Source organism: Hydractinia symbiolongicarpus, chromosome 10, assembly GCF_029227915.1.
Source record: "Hydractinia symbiolongicarpus strain clone_291-10 chromosome 10, HSymV2.1, whole genome shotgun sequence".
In the NCBI taxonomy this organism is placed as follows: domain Eukaryota; kingdom Metazoa; phylum Cnidaria; class Hydrozoa; order Anthoathecata; family Hydractiniidae; genus Hydractinia; species Hydractinia symbiolongicarpus.
The window spans coordinates 23,779,970-23,800,839 of record NC_079884.1 but is presented as its reverse complement, the minus strand read 5'-3'; the positions used below and the strand labels follow the sequence as shown (position 1 = coordinate 23,800,839).

The 20,870-nt window shown below is 33.1% G+C and overlaps 1 protein-coding gene across 4 annotated transcripts; it reads right to left on the bottom strand.

Moving 5' to 3' along the window:
• Nucleotides 1–1,628: 1,628 nt before the first annotated feature.
• Nucleotides 1,629–15,891, bottom strand: LOC130612204 (atrial natriuretic peptide receptor 1-like). 4 transcript variants are annotated; one of them, XM_057433504.1, is made up of 23 exons: nucleotides 14,860–15,890; nucleotides 13,601–13,901; nucleotides 12,910–13,292; nucleotides 10,732–10,867; nucleotides 10,342–10,455; nucleotides 10,024–10,203; nucleotides 8,843–8,921; nucleotides 8,607–8,724; nucleotides 8,350–8,397; nucleotides 7,884–7,961; nucleotides 7,692–7,796; nucleotides 7,352–7,423; nucleotides 7,102–7,270; nucleotides 6,794–6,943; nucleotides 6,191–6,395; nucleotides 5,812–5,952; nucleotides 5,489–5,612; nucleotides 4,743–4,811; nucleotides 4,330–4,507; nucleotides 3,657–3,755; nucleotides 3,013–3,107; nucleotides 2,243–2,402; nucleotides 1,629–1,956 (listed from the first exon to the last, which is right to left on the bottom strand). In XM_057433504.1, the coding sequence occupies exons 1-23, from the start codon at nucleotides 15,244–15,246 to the stop codon at nucleotides 1,943–1,945; spliced, it is 3,405 nt and encodes a 1,134-aa protein (XP_057289487.1). In that variant the 5' UTR covers nucleotides 15,247–15,890; the 3' UTR covers nucleotides 1,629–1,942. The 4 variants fall into 4 exon arrangements, with proteins under 4 accessions (XP_057289487.1, XP_057289486.1, XP_057289488.1 ...); XM_057433503.1 differs by lacking the exon at nucleotides 1,629–1,956 and having other exon boundaries at nucleotides 1,982–2,402; nucleotides 14,860–15,889; XM_057433505.1 differs by lacking the exons at nucleotides 1,629–1,956; nucleotides 4,743–4,811 and having other exon boundaries at nucleotides 1,982–2,402; nucleotides 14,860–15,891.
• Between the last annotated feature and the right edge of the window lie 4,979 nt (nucleotides 15,892–20,870).

Below are 20,870 nucleotides of genomic sequence, written 5' to 3'. Positions count from 1 at the left end.
GATGACTTGATATTACACGAAACCCTTTTTGGGATGGAAATTGAATGCATTTATAAATGTCTCCAAAAAATTCCAAAAGCCAGGTTTGTTCTTCACCTAACTACTTAATTTACAAATTCATACAGAAATTTCAAATCAAATTGATTTTAACATACATTTTGGGAAAAAATGACTACTAGTGATTGTCTGTTACGTTTCAAGGAAACGTATGATTGTTTTGTTGTAAACATTATAGCAAGCCTTCCAATGCTGCAATTTGCGTTGCGTGCTTGTGAAATATTTCATGGCGGATTCTTGTTGTTAACCGCATCATGATATCAGCTCTCAAACAAGTTTGTCTGATTTTAATTTTTTCTTGGACAACGATGAATTATCTATTTTAAGGCTCAAAAAAGATTTCATACAGGATTAAAGTGGTTGCTATATTTATATTTTTTGTGGTAAAGTGTTTTAAAAATTAAATAAAAAATTTAATTTTGAAACACTACTTAGGAAAAAGTTCTGTTGAGTAGCCACTTGTTTTGATTTCAAAGCGTTTCTTGAAGTGTTAAGTTATTTTTCTGTGAAAACAATGGCCATATTTCTAATCCCGATGCCACATAATCTTCTTCACTTTTGCCACTTCCTGTTTAAATATGTGAGCCTCTTGGGATAGCTACCATAATGGAAAATAGCAGTCTTCTATTTCTGTAATTTTTTTCTGAAAGTTTTATAATGTCCTTACAGATTTAAAGAATTGTTCTCCTAAGATAGCTGTCAATATATTGAATTGTAAATAATAATACAATACTTGTGATGATAACATGCGTTATCTCTTCGAAAATTTGCAGGACATTTTTAAATTCGTTATAATGGAAAATCTGGAACTGTTTGCGGCTTTCATTAACAGATCAACCAAATTGTACAAATGCAATGAAATGATGCACAGAAAATAAAATTCTAATGAACGACGTTTTCTCGATTTTTGGATATAATGCAAAATCTTATCCAAACGGCGTTTACTTATTCATTTCTTTTCTCTCAACTAATTATTGTCAAAATTGAGGTTCTTTTTTTTCTCTCTCTCTCTCTCTCTCTTTCTCAAACTTACAAGGAATTGGATATTTTGTTGGAGGTATTAAAAGTTCAAGATAAAAAGGGGAAATTTTAGGTACGGAAGGAAATTAAGGTGGATGTTCGAAATAGAGGGAGTTCGAAATACAACGTAGTTCGAAAAAAAGAGTCGTTCCAAATAGAGAGAAGTTCGAAATAGAAGGCAGTCTGATCAATAGATAGATTGTTCCTTTTTCAAGGAAAGTAGAGCAATGGAGGTGAGATAACAATCTGGATTTTTTTATAGCTACCAAATTTTGGCAGAAATGGGCTAGAGAAAAAATTTCAATTGTTGGTGAAATCAATATGATCATATTTTCAAACATAATTTCAACATTAACTAGCTGACACTTTTAGTGTATTTAATGTAAATTCTAAAGATATTTTAAGTTGATTTAAATTTCTCATAGCAACCCAAGGGGATATAGCAAAAGTCAAAAAAATTGAAGAATTGATATTTTTGGTTAATATTTACAAACATTGATATTATTCATATAATAATAATATTTATCAGTACAAAAAGGAAGATCAGAGTAAGATCATACTCTGAAAAATCAATTTTATTTTTTAAGCAATATTCTCAACTCTTCGTTTATTTCAAATGTATCACATAAGAAAATAATATGCACAGGATCGAATTTAAATCTTATCTTACCACGGGAAATGACCTTGTTCACTTTAAGTTTCTGATGATTTAGAAAAAAAGATATGCATGGCTATCTAGTTCGTTTAGGTAGTAAAATATGTTGGGGAACAAGACAACCAAATGTGTTTGTCGTAAACTCTTTCTACTAAACGACAGGAACAGTTTTTTTGTGAGAACACTGTTCAACCCTAGCTTTTTTTACTATCATTTTTCACCAACTAAAACAAAACAAAAAACATATGATTGACTTATGATATGCATTACTTTAAATAGTTTTGTACAAACTGATATTCTGGGCGTAAGCCTTTATCTTAATTTAATTTTATATATTTGTGAAATACAAAATAAAAAACCAAGCCGAAACAACACACATGAAGCAACAACATAAAATTGTTTATTTATATTATGTCAAAAGGTTTTAAAAGGTTTTAATTTTTTTTTCTTTTTGGTTTTGTTGGAAAAGTTATTAAAAAGCAATACTGTTTCTGCTTAACCAATTGCTACCTCTTCTTAGAACATTTAACTTTGACGGAGCTTTGTCCAGAAGAGGCGACCCATGTCTCATCAAAGGAGCTAGCGGTGACACCTTGGCCGTCTTTTTTCCAATAAATTGACTAATACTTCTTTTTTCCAAAAGCCAGTATGTTTGAACAAGTCCAACATTCTAAAACAGTGAATAGTGATAATGACAGCAAATAAAAAGATATATGTGACAGATTATAACTCAATACAATCTGGAACAAAACTTGGGACAAAGGCAGTTTTTTTGTTATTTTATAAATATGGAAAATAGCGTCAAATAGTTTATGCTTTACAGCCGACAGGTTGCAAATTCGCTGCATGTGTCCCCATGTAGACCAGGTGGACAGCGTTTAAAAAGTGCTTTTCACATTCTCTAGAACATCCACACAACGGATAATCCGCATCGGGAATATGGTGCAAAACAATGGCGCAAGTTCGTCAGCAACAATTATCACAATTCAAGAGTTTTGATTTATGCAAATAACCTCAGTCCTAAGTTCACTTTGACCATTTGCAAGTAAAATTCGGCAAGACAAGTACTAAATGCGCGAGTCTGATATCAAAATAACTTATTTGGTAAATGACATTATTATTATAAATGATATTATTATATATTAATATCAAAATACCCTATGTATTTACTTGTAGCGACAAGCTTTGAAATTAACAGACTTTTCTCAATATATTTAGCCATTGTGGCAACTTAGCATTAAGGGATCTTTAGAATGTAATTTTGGTCTTTTAATAAATACCTTGAGATGTACTTTACCCTCCCTAGGGACAATGTTGTAATGTCCATGTGTGTCAAGAAATCCTTTTGTCTCAGCACTGATATGGATTCTAAGCTCTAGAAAAGAAATTTGATTATTGTATACCTTAAAGTGAGCAGTGTTATTTTAAATGGATATTCATTTTTACTTTTTTAATGCCTCCTTTAATGGATATTAACAAATGCATCGTTACTAAGATAGTAAGCCTGTTTGTCAAAGCAAATATACGCATAATTTCAAGTGGAGGGCTCAGTTTCGGTCTTGGGACACCATTATGATTTTTTTTACAGAAGTAGATGTCAACTCGTTAATATTCATACATCGGCATTATATCGTGGGCCACAAGACCTCCTCCCTCATCATGCTTCACTTTAAACTTAGCATTGTTATTCGTGTGGTTTGATATGATAAGACCACTGAGACGTAAAATACGATATCGATACGTGTATAAGTATAAACATAACGCAATAACAATGTAGCCATGTTACCGAGAACGGCTTGTACCGAGATAAATAATTGGGATCCTTTTTCTAACATAAATACAATTACAGCTTGAGTTATAAGTAGATCCATATTAGTCGCTCTGTGTGGAAATTGCTTATAAAAAGAACCTCACATGCTTTTACCTTCTCCGTTTGATTCCATTCTAGAGGCTTTATTGACTGTATCACCAAATAGACAGTATCGCGGCATTGCTGTGCCAACTACTCCAGCTGCAACAGGACCTAAATGACAAAGGCAATTATATTTTTCTATTAATTTTGTACTTAAATACATTGCAGTTACTTTTCACCAGACTGCACTTTTTTTCAAGGTTTTTAAGAACTCCTAAGAAGATTATTTTCCAACGCTTCTTGATTGATATGCGATTTAACATTTTGTCATTTATTTTACTTGCCATTGTGCCAATATATTTTCGTACTTGGAAGGTAGCCGTCAGTGTGGATAAATCCATGGAAATTCCCCCGTCGTCCATTCTCCGAATTAGGACAAAGATAGAAAACAAATACTTAAAAAAACTAAAGCATTCAGAAATCAAGAAATTAATAAATGATCAACCCATCTCAACAAATTTGGTTTTTTTTAAGGAAAACTGGAGATCGCTAAAAATTGCTTAGTGGACTTCGTGGTTTGTTTAATACGTACTGCTGCGATAAGTATATTGGATAAAGATGTATTGCATTTGCCATTTTTAGCTTGAAGATTTTGTGCGCACTTTAGTCCAATATAGGCGTGTGTTACAGACGGACAATGGTTGTCAGATATTGATTCTACGCATTTTACTAAATAAAATAGTACCCGAATGGACTCCAATTCGTATTTGCAGTTTAGCCTTAGGCATATGTCGAATTATAAACTGTTCATCAACAGCTTTAAGGAGATGCAAAGACAGATCGGCTATTTCAACAGCGTGCATGTGTCCATTGCGAATCGGGACGCCCGAAACAACCATGTATGCATCACCAATTGTTTCAACCTAAACAAATTGGAAAAAAAGAAATGTTTGTAGGTTTTGTGGGTTTTTTAAGTTGCTTACTTTATCAAACCATATTTGAAGTGTAAAAGAAGTGTGTATAGACTTCTTTACAACGAAAGATATTACGTAAGAAAGAAAAAAACATCGACGGGTTGTTATTCTCCTATTTATCAATATTAACATGGTTCAGATTTTTAATAGGGAATCCTAATTGTAAGGTTTTCATTGTGCATACCTTGTAAACGTCATAGTTCTTTATTATGGCATCAAATAATGTGTATAAATCATTCAGCAGATCAACAACCTAAAATGTTTCCAAGTTCAAAAGAGTAGAGGTTTACCGCACTTCACAGTTTTCTATTTTTATGTCGAACTTCACTTATGTCTGTCAGGATTCAACACAGACACATTAATTTGTGGCTGTTAATTGTTTTTTTATGTACGATATTTTACATTTTTCCTGTGGATTTGTTGGATCAAAGTTTAAAAATACTGATAAAAACCCAATTCATACTTACGATTAGTGAAGTAGTAGTAACTCAAATGTTTACGTCATAGCTAATCCAGTGTGACATCGGTAGCTAGTCTTAGATTATCATGTCTGTAACTTTTCAGTGTGGCTTCGACATTCAAGTTAAATTACGTACATTTGTTAGTTATCCAGACATGTGAAATAACCTGAAACTTGGGCATTATTTTTGTAACGAGCCCACCAAACTCACACTCATATTTTAGATTAGTTAATATTGGTAGTTAATCTATTCGTTCAACTAAATTAGACCAGCTATGACTATATAATAACTAAACCGAAAGTAACTAATATATGGACGTCACATAGGCTAGTTAATTTATGACGTAGAAAAATTAAATACTCTCTTGCTTTAATTAATTGAATTCATTCTCACTGTGACTTTCGACTAATGAGGTACAACACGTGTCTATAAGAACAACTATTAAACCAAGAAACATTGTTTTACAGACCTGCATGGGTGTAGACATCCCAGAGATAGTTGTAAAACCGACAATATCACTGAAGTAGATAGTGGACTCGTCGTAACGCTCGGCCTCTACTGCGTTGTTTTGCTTCAGCTGTTCAGCAACGAAGCTGGATTAAAACAGAAATAGAAAAGATGGGTTGGTACTTAAAACTTGAAACATTATCTCAATATTTACAGATGATAAAGAAATTTTGGCAAACCAGCAATTAGATAAGTGAAAAGGTATTTAGTATGCCACAGCGGTTCAGACATGAAAAGTGTTTCAAAAACAGCTTCGAGGTCAATTTAACAGTCGAGGGTAGTTACCTTGGCAGTAGTCTGTATATTAGGTCATCAGTTTTTTTCTTTTCTTCAATCAGCAGTTTCGTTCTTTCTTCTACAACGTTTTCTAAATTATTACTGTATTTTTCCAGCATTTTCACCATGTGTTCAAACACATTTGTTTCTCTAGAGAAAAAAGAACGAAGAATAATTTATGTTTTAAGGGCGGAAAAATGGACAGAAGCCTGAAAATGTAAGTTGGAAACTTATCCGTTAAAATTATTGACTGGAAAAAATCATTGTTGCTTGATTTAAAAGTAAATTTATTCGAAATTCCTAGTTTCACGTGCGTTAGAATTTCAAAACTTGTACTGTAAGTGGCATCGGTAGCAGATTTTGAATTGCAATATACAGAGTTTCATACTTGCCAGTCGAAATTTTTTTGATGAATTTCTTTATTTCATTGAAAGATGGTCTCACAGTAGGTTCTTCTGCATAACACATGACCATTAGATTGTATAGTTCTCTATCATCATTTTTCTCTCCTACGCTGCTCAATCTAGATCTGTATTGTTGCACTGAAGGCCTAAATGGCGGGTTTGACCTTTCTTTTAATGTCTGAATGATATCTAAAGACAGCTATTAACATTATAAAGCCTGGCCTGTAATATAATTTGCTTTGGACCAGACTATCAGAGTGCCTTTTAAGGACAATCAGTCGAAACCACACTGAAATCTACATACAAAACCCTATTAAATTGAAAATGTTTTTAAAAACTGATTACGTCTGCAAGAAATAGTTAATGAGATTTTTTTGAGATTTTTTTGAATTGTGCTAAGAATTTGCTTGCATCTTTGCGTTAAAGTTATAGATCATGTTTATGGAACTTAAATTATGTCTAAATTATATTAGGCAAAAATGAAAGGTTAAAACTTCGTTTTAAATTTACCTGATTTCAGCGAAAATTGGATACATGTTTTTGTAAAATTAAAGAGCCTCAATAATTAAGCCAAAATTACGTTTTACCTACTGCTTCCAACTCATGCATTGAATAAGGTTCACTCCTGGTTATTATTTCTTGTAAGATGATACCAAAACTATAAACATCTCCCTTCTGTGTTCCAATAGATGGAGGATTGTTCATGCGAAGAAGCTCCGGCGCCGTCCAAAGAAGACCTGTAACGACAGCGATTGTGCAAATAGCTATTTGTAACCTTGTTGCTGGAATTTTATCAATTTTCTTGATGACGGAAATTAATATTCGGCACATAGGAAATGCTTAATTTATATCTTTTCATTTTATTTTTGAAAGAAAATTAGCTTGGTACACTTACTAGAATAGAAGGAATTGACGTCGCACTCTTGCAATGGGTTTAAACCAGTTCTCAAGAATGATGTTCCAAAATCTGTAATTTTTATCAACCACCTACTATCGACGATGCAGTTGGAAGATTTCAATCTACCAAATGATTTCAATGGAGAACTGTGCAGATACTGCATTCCCTGCAACGTAAGTACTTTGGTTTAGCAGTATGTCGCCACAAAGATAGCTAGGAGAATACAAAAATCGCAGAAGCACATTACCTTTACAATGTCACGAACAAATGATGTCAGAAACATGTTGTCTAACTTTATGTCATCATTTGCTAAAACATCCTGAAATAAGTAAGTCGGTCTTCTGAGAATTATGCAACACGGGAACAAGAGACTAGGTAGGAGAGCAGGGATGGTGGTTTAGGTGAAAGTGAAAGTAATAAATAATGATCTTTACTTCTGATGCATACATTGATGAAAAAAGAATAAAGATTTGAAAAAAGGGAAACAAGGTTTTTCCATGATGTAGTAAGCATTGTGACATTTCTCTTTAAATCATCTGTGCCAAAAAATCCTGAAAATATTAAGTATCATGTCAAGGAAGAAATACCTGCAAGCTTCCCTTCGGACAGTACTGAAAGATGACTAGACATTGGTTTGATTGAAGAGCCATACCAAGAAAAGGATTGACATTCTCGTGACTCAAATCAAGCATCTGCAAGACATAACATCATGTAGAATTAATGCTTGTAGTAGTAAGCTTGTATTTTTTTCTTCAGCGGTTTAAGAACTTTAAACTTACGTCTCGTAATTCGGTTAGCACGGTTCGAGTCAACACAATTCGAACGTTAGTTAACGTCTTAACAGAAACCAATTGCGACTAAACAAAAAAAATAATTATAAAATGTGTAAACTTTCTTAAGCTACAATGCTCTATATATTGCAGTAGAGCAGAAATGTATACAGGCAGAAATAAAATAATAGAATATTCATTTTTACTTTAAATGCTGCCACGAAGGCAATTTTTTCAACAAAGGAATTGCTTCCTTTTCATCGGCATAGGATTATGGTTAATATCTAATACTTTCAACGTTTTCTTTCATTTTAGTACCAATTACTACAACTGCCTGGACAGAATGTTTCTAGAAAAGCTTTTGTTCCCCACGTTATCATTAATCGTAATAACGGGTAACATAAGAGCTGCAAGAAAAAATGCTAGTCGAATTTCACTGACTCGTTGTTCAAACTATATAAAAATTAGTTGGTACCTTGTAGTAGGCTATTTTGGTGAATATCTGCGTACCAAATCCATCATCCTGAAAAAGAAGAAAATCTAAGTCTTATCTAGATGGCAGCTTTCCCTCTGCTACTGATGGATTTCCCACCTTTGTAACCTGACAAAAACGCTAGCATATAGAACTGTAAATAACAACTCAGACCAATTAATGTTTTAGGAATAAAGGGTATGCAGGGGAAACAGGAGTGATATTTTGCTTAAGTGGCACAAAAAGAGAAATATCTTCACCTCCTCATTCTTCACTATAGTGTTTATAGATAATCTCGAACTATTAATAGCTGAAGGTGCCATCATTATTTCATTGCCATCAATTTTCCAACTCATATTAGCAAGAATTAACCGTTGTCTAAATTAAAATTAGCAATCGCGCTTCAATAACATAATGATTTTTTGCGCTATTTTTAGTTTTTGTAAAAATATTATTAATCTGATTTCATGCGGTAGGAGATGTAAACATAGCGTACCTGTAAATATATATCCCTCCATACATAGCACCAACTAACAACAGACCAATAATGCAACCTGCGATGATAGCTGCCTCATCTTTAAAACAAAGCGAAAAATCTGTTATATTGCGAGTTAAAATGACCAACACTCTCCTCTACTCCCTTTCAAAAGTTTACTTTTTGTTAGTCAAAGTTTTTATACATTGTTAAGCATTTCTAATGATTTATAATGCCTTCAAGACACCTGCTCAAATCTTCATTTGGATATACTGAATAAATTGATCGAATTAGCCGAATAAATTGATTTGCAATGAAAACACATTGTTGTGAATTATAGCGAACGTTTTAGAAGATCTCACATCTACTTTTACAAAGTGAGAGTAGCTGTTAAATTTAATACCTTAAAATCAAAATCAATTTAGCGGCAACAAATGCATTATAAGTCCTATACGTTCCACACTGGTGCATTATGGGATTCTATTTCCGGCCAGGTTCATACCAAAAACTATGAAAGTGTGAATCGACCGTTTTTGCTTTGCGTTCAGCGACTTTCTTAGCTCCAATGGGAACTTCAAATGCACTAGACTCCTCCGAAAGATCCGCCCTGATAGACACTGAAGGGTTTATTCTTAATAAATATTTCCAATAAGTAAATAAAATAAAGTAATAAACTTTATTAAGAGTGCTCCTTGAGGTCTTCCAAAACCTGGGCTCACTCCATAAGTTTTTTAGAGGTTATAAACAACACTAACAGGCGGTAGATGATGAACATAAATTGATGTTTTTTTTTGTACTTTAAGGGATAGTGAAAACATCGATATACATTCATTTAGCCATAACATGTGACCACTCAACCTTTTTATATCAAAATGTTGGTCTATATTAAAGGAAATTAAATTATTTTTTATCAAACTTCCAATTTCCGTCAAAGAGGAAATAGCAGGTAGATAGAATTGGTTTTAATGAAAACAGACTGTCGGCAAAAACTCTTGGATAACGTTAAGTTTTTTTCCGAAAATCTCTAGTCGCTTGCTTAAAAAGCAGACCTCCAACTTTTTAATTCAGGTTTTCGTGTAAAAATGATACAATCTGCCAACATCATAGTTAATCATATTGCCGAAGAACTACTTTATCTGGTGGAAAGTTAATTGCTTCTTATCTTATAACAATACACATAAAAACAATTTTTTTAGTCTTACAGTTCTGTGTGTCTGGCTTTGGTGTCGGCTTAATACACAGTTCTCCTTGAAAGCCACATTTCGGAGTATCAGGAGGGGGAAAGTTATCCCAATTGGTTACTTTGGCTGTTGTTTTTAACACGTGCGCGTATTTGTCATCTTTTGTTGGAGTTGACATAAACGAGCCAAAAGGCATCCATTCTAAACAATACAGATTTTTTTTTTTAAGAGGTAAGATGAAAAAGAAGGGAACAAATTTTTAGTTTCATTAACTTCAATTTATTCATCCCTATTTATTTTCTATGAATCTCCTGGCTCATGTTATACAACTAATAGTACCCATTATCTTCCCAGCAGGTGACAATGGTGTTTCCACTTCCTGCAATGACAACATTGTCATATTAAACATGGCGTCCAGTTGGTCATTGATTTGCACATCAAATCCAGTAACACCTAAAAGACAAACAGAAGTCACCACGAGTTTAGTTTGGAAGAATTACTTCATCAAATCAATGACTTTTAAAAACATAAGGATTTAGCGCAATAAGAAAATTCACGTGTATCTACTTAAAACATAAAATCTCGCGTGTACATAGATTGAATATGGGACTTAACTGGGATTTTTAAGCTTTGTGTCTGTTTTATATAAATATAGTTACTTCTGACATTGAAAATTTAGAATTAAAGCATTATTAAAAACAGAAGCAATAAGAAGTGGATAGATCGTACTTTGAAATGATATTCCTTTTGCATTATTCATTACAACTTTACCATCTCTTGTGTTTTCATTTTTCAGTTTGGTTTCCAACAAAGATTTGTAGTAAACTACAACAGCGTTGTAGAGGTAGGCAGCCTCGTTTGGTAACTGAAAAATTTGTAAATGCAAGTTATTTTAATATGTGAGAGTAATCTTTTTGTTGTTATCTAATTATTATTTTATCCAGCACATGTTTACTTGTTGATTATGCGCTTTATATTGCAAAAAAAGAAAACAGGTACATTTTTCCATTGTATCGGATTGGTTTTGCGCTGAATCCATACGCAACGGGTAGGTTTCTATAGACCTTTTTAAATGTTTATAATTTTCGTGGTAAGTCCTATAAGCCTTAGCAAGATGCGGGCGGTATGCGAAGTGCGGTCCTTCTTAGACTGTTTTCCGTACGAAAGAATTGCGTTTTTATATGATTATCTTATAATCAGAAGATATTCCTCTACACTAAGTAATAATTTAAAGCCTCAAGAGTGTTTTTGTAGGAAAAAATGGAAAGAAAAAGACATTTCTTTAGCAAACTCCTGCACCTTTCTGCTTACTACACGCAGTTCTTAGAGCCAAAAGGGCTTACAGCGGAAAATGCAAACATTCAAAAAGTCTATTGGGACGAATTGTGAGCGAATCAATTAATGTATCGGACAGCTTTTGGGGGCCGCTTTAAATAGGGATACGTCTCGTATCGGATAGTTTTTTCTTTTGTTATTGTGCACATTTTCTTTTATGACGTAAATAACGTATATGTTTACAAAATGCTATTCGGTATATATATCGGTATATATATATGTAATATATATTCCCTTTTCCTACCCTTTGTACCAGGTACTAGCAAGATCCTTCGTCGAGTTTTAAGGGAACACAAGATCAAATGCATTCTTAACTCTAAATACACCCTAAGAAGCACTTTGTCTAAACCAAAAGACAAAATAAATCTAGAAGAACAAAGCAATGTTGTTTACGAAATTCCGTGTAAAGATTGTGATGCAGTGTACACAGGCGAAAAAAAAAAGAAAGTTTAAGCAACGAGTATAAGAACATATGCGCGCAGTGAGAAACGGATATGCAAAGAAAAACGAACCACAGCTGGAGCAGAAGTCATCAGTTTAATTGGGATGAGAAGAAAATCATTGACAGAGAATCCAGAACAGCGGCCAGGAAGATTAAAGAAACTACAACAGTGTAGCACGTAACAAACACATAAACAGCATCTCGTATCAACTTCCTGAGATTTGGTTACCAGCCCTACAGAAGAAGTAGTTACCTACATCTAGGTCCGAAAATGTTAATTACCGTAATTAACTGTAATTATCAGCTCGTTTCTGATTGGTTAATTTTTTATGAATTTCGATCCTCTGCAATTATATAAATACATGCTCAACATCACTTTACTTTGCCCGATGATGGGAGAAGGATCTCCCGAAACGTAGCCTACTAAACTATCATGTTTAAGAAATGATAAACTTTCCACAGTAATAACTGTGGTGTCACAAAAGAAAAAATCGATCGAACAATAAAACAAATTAAATAAATAAGAAAAAAGCCCAAGAACTCAAACTAATAAATTGTACTGCTCTTGTATATTTAAAAGATTTTTTTTGGAATTCGAGGAAAATGCTTTGACTTGTGTCGCAAATGAAAAATCGGGAAATCGAGATTTTTTATTTATTCTTTCTGGATCTCACTTATTTATATTTGCGAATAAAGTTGCCGCTATATCATTGGCTCCGATTATAAACACATATTCTAGTGTAAAGAATAGAATTTATTATACACAACTTTACGGAAGCTTATTAGGGGCATGTCTACGAAATTTAATGGTCAATGTTGTATCTCAAAATCGCAGCTTCTTTCTCAAGATCGAAGAACACCTTTCGATCTCGCATATCAAACCTTCCATTTCAAGATCGAAGCTTCCTTTGATCTCCAGATCAAAGCTTCAATCTCTACATGGAAACTTTGATCTTAAGAGGGAACTTTTGATCTCGAGATTAAAGAAAAGCTTTGTTCTGAAATGGAAGGTTTGATATAGGAGATCGAAAGGTGTTCTTTGATCTCGAGATGGAAACTTCGATCTCAAGATACAACATTGATTAATAAAATGTGTAGACATGGCCCTAATAACCTTCCGTAAAACTTACATGCGAGCCCACACATGGACTTAATATACCATCCGTGCAATTAAACAACTCTTTTTTTCTCTCTGACACTTCACGTTCAAATAAATGGTATCTTTTTTGGTCAGTAACCCATGATGCAATCCAAAATGAGCGTTTTATGGTTTCAATTACTCCAACCAACTTCCACGTTGGAGTTAGACGGTAATGTGTTAAGATCTGGTTGACGATATTTCCCCAATATGCTGGTATGTTGTCATCGACTTGTACTGTTGAATTAGGATCGAAGGTTACAATTGATGTCGTGTCGACAAGAAGAAAAACGTAATCGCCATTAGACATATTATGGACGTAAGCCTCAAAGACGAAGTAGTTTTCAGCAAAATTATCGTTTAAGAAGACAACAACTAAAGAAAGAGAAATTTATTTCAAGTACCTTAAGAGAAATAATTTTGGCGAGAACTTATATTCACGAAGTTGGCAAGTCTTAATATTTCGCGAATTTTGCGAAGAAAAAATTTGATAAAATTTTGTTTCTCAATCTGTCGTTTTTATGGGAGACATTAATAAAGACTGCAGAAGTTCAAAACGATTTGTATAAAAGCATTAAAAACGATCTGTACAAGTATGGTAAAAACTTTACTCGTTGTGAATGGTCATACATTTGCAGTAAAGAGAACATTGATTTTTTTTCCTTTAAATCCCATATACTTACTGCGAGCAGACTGTTTCAATCTCCTAAAGAAGTTATCATTGTTATTTGTAGATACATTTTTGCTAAATGGTTCATTAAAGGAAACCGTATATCCTCTCCTTTTCAAATCACTGACTAGTTTCTTTCGTGTAACATTTGTTCGAGGTGAACTGTCTTCGTTTCCACTGATAACAGCTAGTCTTTTCCAATTGTATTTTTCCAAAACTGCTATTAGTGGCAAATACACATAAGAGTCAGGTGAAGCCGTTCTAGCAAAGGTTGGGAAAATTTGTTTATCTGATAAACTGGCTTCATTACATATCTAAATGAAATAAAATAAATTGTTCCCCTTCATTAAGCAGTTTATACAAATTTTTTTAATCTCTTCTCTTCTTTGTTTTATTTTTATACCTTTTCTTTTCTTTAGCTTTTCTTTATTTTTCTTTTTTGTCTATTATATAGACATCATAAAAATAAAGATCTTTTTGGATTTACCTGTTTTTCATTTTCACCTTCCTCAAAATTGATTAAGGATTGCGTAGACACAAAACTTAGCAAAAATATTTGTTAATCCATCGGGTTACAATTGGGACAAAAAATTTCTAGTTACGACTACGACTTCAGAGACATTAGTGTGGTTATTTTTAAAGATATTTTTAAAACAATTTTTAGTCCATTTTTATTTTCAATTTTTCTTTGATCCAATAATTAGTCAGGTATCCGGGAGGGGGCACTACCTTACAAACTTTAATACCGATTTATAAGCCCACCTCAAAGTTACCTAAAGGCCATCTACAATAGGAAGTTATTTGATGAGATTGTTCCTTTCACTTCATCATATCTTGAAATGAACAATAATTAGAGGTACTGACATTTTATATGCTCTTCATGTACAAGTTAAGTTTTTTTTTTACATTGCGTAATATTGTGCGTTACATGCCAAAAAATGATGTAAAACTGACATTTTGTGCTGCGGTTTAATATGTTTTCTGGCCATCGGACAAAATAAGGGTGTTTTATTATAGGGATGTCAAACACTTCTTTTTTCTTGATAAATTCAATGTTAAGCATAACTTGGTACACACTGTAGTGTTTTGCAGTTCATAAGCAATGTCTCCTAATCTAGGCATAATCATTGAAACTTCACATGTTTATGACAACACTTTTTCGTTAGGGCAGATAATAAACGTTTTTGAAACAAATAAAATTCTATATAAAAAACACTTTTTAATCGGGCAAAGATTCATTTTGACTCGATATAAAATATTATATTCACTTACGTAACCAATAAGCGGTTTATTATACGCCACAGCAAGTCTACCTTGATACCCACATGTTTTTAAACCAGGACCAACAAAAGCGTCGTAGTTTTCTAAAGACCTTCTTGTTATTATCCTTAAACTTTCTAGCTCTCTTACACTCCGAGGTCTATTAGGTGGACCATTGTTATTTGTATCGTCTATCGTATACAACAATGTAATATTATTATTGTTCTCATATGAATGATTGTTCGCATATTCGACGGCCATCACAAATGAGCTGGCATAATGTATGAACCCTAACGAAAAATGGTCTGTGAAAGGATATAAAAGTGATATAGTGTAATTCTCGCATTGTGTGCTGATTATTCTGCAGAACAGCATGGAAAGCAGAGTGTATATAAACATTTTTTGCAAATACTTTCTTTTTTAAATTTTATTCACTAAAAATTGAAAAAAAACAAAGTTCAGTGAATAATTATTCAAACGTGACTGTACAGTTTGTCTTGATACCCCAACATAAATTTACTTAAACGACCCAAAATATGTTAAGCAAACGAGATAAAAACTTCAAAAATATGAAGGTTTATTTATCTTTAACATTGAAAGAAATATAATCCAACTAGACAATAGAGTTACCAATAATTGTATTTTATTTCAAGTCACAAAAAATCTTGCAAAGCACAGCTAGCTCAACAACGCACAAGTTACTTCTTCTACTTCATTCAATTTAATCCCTTAGCAGCACCCATGCGTGAACAATTAATAATCAGGTATCACAACTCAATATTTCCATGTAAAAATCTTTTTCTTCCTTATTTTTCAACCTTCTTTCTTCTTTAGAACATATTTATCAACTGTTATAAAGATATCAATTTTCTTTTTAATTTTCTTCCCTTTGCTGTTCTTTATAAAGATGCCTTAATGTAATTATTCACAATCCAATTCTTTAGATAAAAACAGTCAAAACATAAGATCTCAATTTCACAATCAAACTTTTTAAACCTTATATATCCCATCGTAAACTAATGTATTTTTTATATGATCTGTTTTTTAAAGTAAAGTTAGAATGAACATCTAAGTTCAAAAACATTATTTAAAGTTTATCGCATAAACGCTATAATTATTGAAAGGAAATAAAACTGAATAGAATCTTATTCTGGTCGTCATTTTATGCATCAGCAAAGCTTCTATAGTAACGTTAAGCTTTTTGTAGAATAATGAGTTGGTTGATAATTTACAGAGCAGAAATAATAATTTACAGAGCAGAAATGATTGTTGCTATGTACACAGGCAACCATGTTTGTTTTTAATATTTACATAACGATATGAAAGTTGGGTATTTTAGTTAAAAAATCAGCGACCATTTACAATTAGTGATAAAGACATTCGTAGAATGAAAACACAACAAATATTTTTGTTATGACTACGCTTATTTTTGCAAACAAATAAAAAAGCACAAATACTTTAATATTTTCATATCTATTCCGAATATTGTTTGTGAATGTAGGTAAATACATATATACAACAATCCTTCGTTTTCCTTCTTAATTTTTTTTATTTACTCAATTCTGAGTCCGTCTTTTTAAATAACATAAAGTATTTGAGATTGTATTAACACATATTTTCAACGATGAAACAATAACTGTGTTCTTTTTAAATTATATGAACATAACGGGCGAAAATAAATATCACAAGTCTATTTTTAACACCGAGGTCTTGTGTCGCGTAGCACCATGGAAGGGGTATTAAACCACTCGCGGGATATATATCCTTAGGTAACTACGTACGGGGGAGGGGGCACGCTATAACTAAAACATACTGCGGTCAACAAATTTTGTTAGTTACGCATGATATTCAAGACGGGACATTTATGACTTTCGTGGAAAAGTTTCTTTTCGGCTCCAGATTACAACAGGGAAAAACCGGTGCATGCGCACTTTGCGTGAAAAAAACCATTTAAAATTCGCCAGGCAGTGTATTTATTCACTGACTCACAGAAACGTACCAGTGCAATCAACTTTTTCAATAATAAACTAATTATTTCACTAATGTTAACAAACAAACATCGGAGTCGAAAGGAAACCATTAAGAAAGGGAATGCTTCACGATAATCTGTAGAAGAAAGACCAAAACAGATGTAATACAGATCACAAACAGTTATTGTTATTGTGATATGTCTGCATTATTTCTCATTCTTTGTACAAAAAATGTAACAAATAATCAGGCAAACTAATGCTCTAACTTGAAAAAAACAGGGCCATTTATTTAATATACAAGATCAAATTTATGGTACTTTTGCGCAAGTCCAAAGGCAGTAAACAAATTAAAGATGTAGATCATGCACTAAAAATAATTAAAAATATCTGTATTATACATAAAAATTCTCTGTTACATAACAAAAGAGCTCTGTCCAAAAGAACTCTGATACCAAAAATTTAGTTGTGGATGGGGGCACCCACCACTAAATTTTTGTAACAGTTTGTAACAAAAATGATCACACCCCACCTCTCAGGTGTTACGTAATTATTGTATGGCCCCATATACATTGAGGAATTAAATGAATCCAAATTAAGAGACAAAAAGCCACTTCTTTTTAACCGATTGAATAAATAATGACCAAATTTCCAAAGAAAATCATCGCCTTCCACTATTTTCGAATTTAGTTTTTGAATCAGATGCCGTACATTTAGGAATTTGTCGTTTTAGTACGGTTTAGACAACAACAACAATAAAAAATTCCCTATTTTAAAACAATATTTTCTGTTGGACGGAATTTGATATTTTAATAAATATAAAAGTAAATTTAAAAGGGACATAAAAGTATTTGCATCAACATGTTCAAATCTTTTTTTTCACTTTCAGTCAAGATACGGTAAATACAATAGAAAAACATTGCTCGATTCACTTTTTAATAACAACTCAAGGTATTACAATCTCATGGACGACAAAAAAAAAATGTTTAATTTTTTCATACTTTATGTGAAATGCAAACATTTAGACAAATTTTTTAACTTTTACGTTAAGATACTAGAAATGCTTATACAAAATATCTTGTGATACGAATGATGAAATCTTGTGATTAATGAAATGTCTTTAATAATAGCTGTATTCTGTATGTTCAAAATGTCTGCGCGCAGTTTGATTTCGGAGAATCCCCGCAAAACCCTATTTTTATTGACTTGGGTCTTTTTGTGCGTAGTAGGCCAATAACAAAGACCGATTTTTAGGGATCCAATATGCGGACTAAGAAATATAAAACACAATCTGATCAGTGTTATTTTGGCCTTTTTCAAAAGTTGTGGCGCTGACCTTAGTAAGTTATATAGTGGCATGTATCTGCCAAAAAAGTTGTTCCTGTTTTATTTTTTGTAATAAATAATGCTTTAAAACAAGCGAATCCACTCAATAGTGCTTCAAAACGAGGGAAAATGATGAAAGCGAGTGTATCATTATTGAGCGAATTCGCTCGTTTTTAGTCATTATAAAGCGGATATGCTCATTTCGTAGTATCATTGAGCGGATTCGCTCGTTTTTAGTCATTATTAAGCAAATTCACTCGAGCGGATTGAAATATTGTTTAGCGGATTCGCTTGATTACAAAAATTAAAACTTGCACGACTTTTTTGGAAGATAAAGTTAAATAAATTTGATGTTTCACTCCTTTACCTGCACGCTACAAGCGCTCAACCTGGCGTTTGTCATTGAAGACTTACCTCGGAGTTTCGACACCAAGTGTTCCAGCTAGCTTCTATAATAATAGCTTTCGTCTGTCTGTCACAGCGCAAAATGGTACCACAAGTAGACGGACATACGAAATGCGGTAAATAAAGAACGGGCGACTTATTCACGGGCCGCTGATTAGTTTCTTTAATATTAGCCGTATTCCGTCTGTCTATTTGTGTGTGAGGAAAAAGTCGTGTTACGGAAACACGAAATGTAATATATAAAGGACGGGCGAACCCGTAGATTTACCTGCGGCTACTGATCTATTTAATAATAACCAAAATCCACCGGTTCGCCCGTCCTTTTTATACCACATTGCGTGCGTCTCGCTACCTGCGTAGCTAAGCTATCATTTTGCGTGACAGAAAGTTTGCGTGACAGACGTATACGGGTATTATATTATAGATTTGTTTTTATATGTTTTTTAAAGGTTAAAATAAATATGTTGTCACGTTTTCTAGCCAAATATAAATCTTCAATGAACCAATTTTACGATTTCGCTTACAAACGCAGATTTTAGGGTAACATCCTTAACGTAAAGAGAGCCACCCCGTGAATTTTTCTACGGGTTGACGACTAGTCTTTTTAATAGTAGCTGTATGTCCTTCGAAGTAGTTGTGCAAACCTTTTTTTGGAACATTCCCACATAACCCGGTTTGTACGGACTTTGTTTTTCTTGCATACATAACTGTCTTATTATAACTGTCACGAATACTTTTTCCGCCAAATAAAATTGTTGAGTGACTTTTTTGCTGGACTAGGTAACAGGGCTGTGTCGTGTGTTTTTATTTAAACCGAAGTTGCAATAAAGTCTTCTTTGTAAAGGGTAATACGCCTATACGCCTGTGGAACACCGCTTGTTTAGCTGTGTTAACAGCGAACAGTTTTATGTATTTTTATTTAAACCGAAGTTGCGATGAAGTTTTTTGAAAAGGGTATTGCGCCTGTACGGATGTGCAACACGTTCTACCTGCACCAGTTGTATGACAGCGTGATTAAGTGCTCTATTAAGCGCTCAACGTGGCAACGCAGGGTCATTAAGTTACTTCTCCTCCGGCTAGTCTCTAAACTAATAGCCGTCTTTTGTCTATCTCTGCGCGAAATGGTATCGCAAGTAGCGAGACACACAAAATGCGGTAATTAAAGGACAGCCAACCTTGTGGATTTGCCACGTGCCACCCACTATATTATAATATACTCGTTGCCTGTTTGTCAGTCTGTGAGTCATTTAAAATCCGGGAGGTGGTATAATCGAAAACGCTATTATAGTTGCACCTGTAATCATAGTGATAACCCCTAGTTAAGTAAATTTCATTATTTCGTGTTAACAGGTGGCAAGGATGCATGAAATACCGATGGGAGAAATTATTAGGCAGATTTGCAAGACTGTTCGTTGAATATCAAGATTTATCCAATCGAGGTGAGCAATACTCTACGAGGTGCAGCAGGAATATTGCCTCACCAAGAGTGGATAAATCTGATATTCGACGAACGGGCATGCAATATATGCTTTATTATATACCTAACATCTCTTTTTTTGTCAGACATTTTTTATTTTTTTATTGCATTTTTGCCAAATGGAAGGCCCATGAAAGGAAGTAACGATATCTCGATTTCGTTTTTGTTTCAAAAATCATTGCATTTTACAGAAGTATTTGCATTGTAAATTGAAAATACCAAAACAAACGTGGAAATATCGCCTCAGTTATTGCACGGTTGTACGGAACACTTAGATTTATTGTATATAAAAAAGAGTTGACAGTATATAATAAGTATTCTTGTTAACCTGGTTTTCTTTTGGACATTTCTGTTATTTAAAATACTTGGATATTATTTAGTCCAGTTTTGTTAACTAAAAATGCATATTATTTTATGGAAATAATTGTATTCAAAAATTCATTTTTGATTTGAGACAATTATTTCAATGCGCTTAAGCTAAAAAGATAATCTAATAATAACTAACATCTGACTATAAGTCAGATGTTAGTAAGCAAAATGCCCGTCGAATATTTTTAGAAATACGATGTCGAATATTAGAGTGTCGTCATCTTTTCATTGACTCCGAGGAAAAACAATTCAATTAATTTTAAGGAATCTCTACGATGGAAAGTGGCGGGGACTTTACCTCAAGATAACTAAAAATACTTTACGTACTATAGTACAGTATTTTATAACCTTCGTTCAAACTTTTTAGAAATATTTGTTATGACCAACAACAATATTATTTTCATGTTTTCATGTCCTTTTCCACAACGTACTACGAGCTTTAAACGATGAAGTTTGTTGTGATGCAAAAACAAACAAAA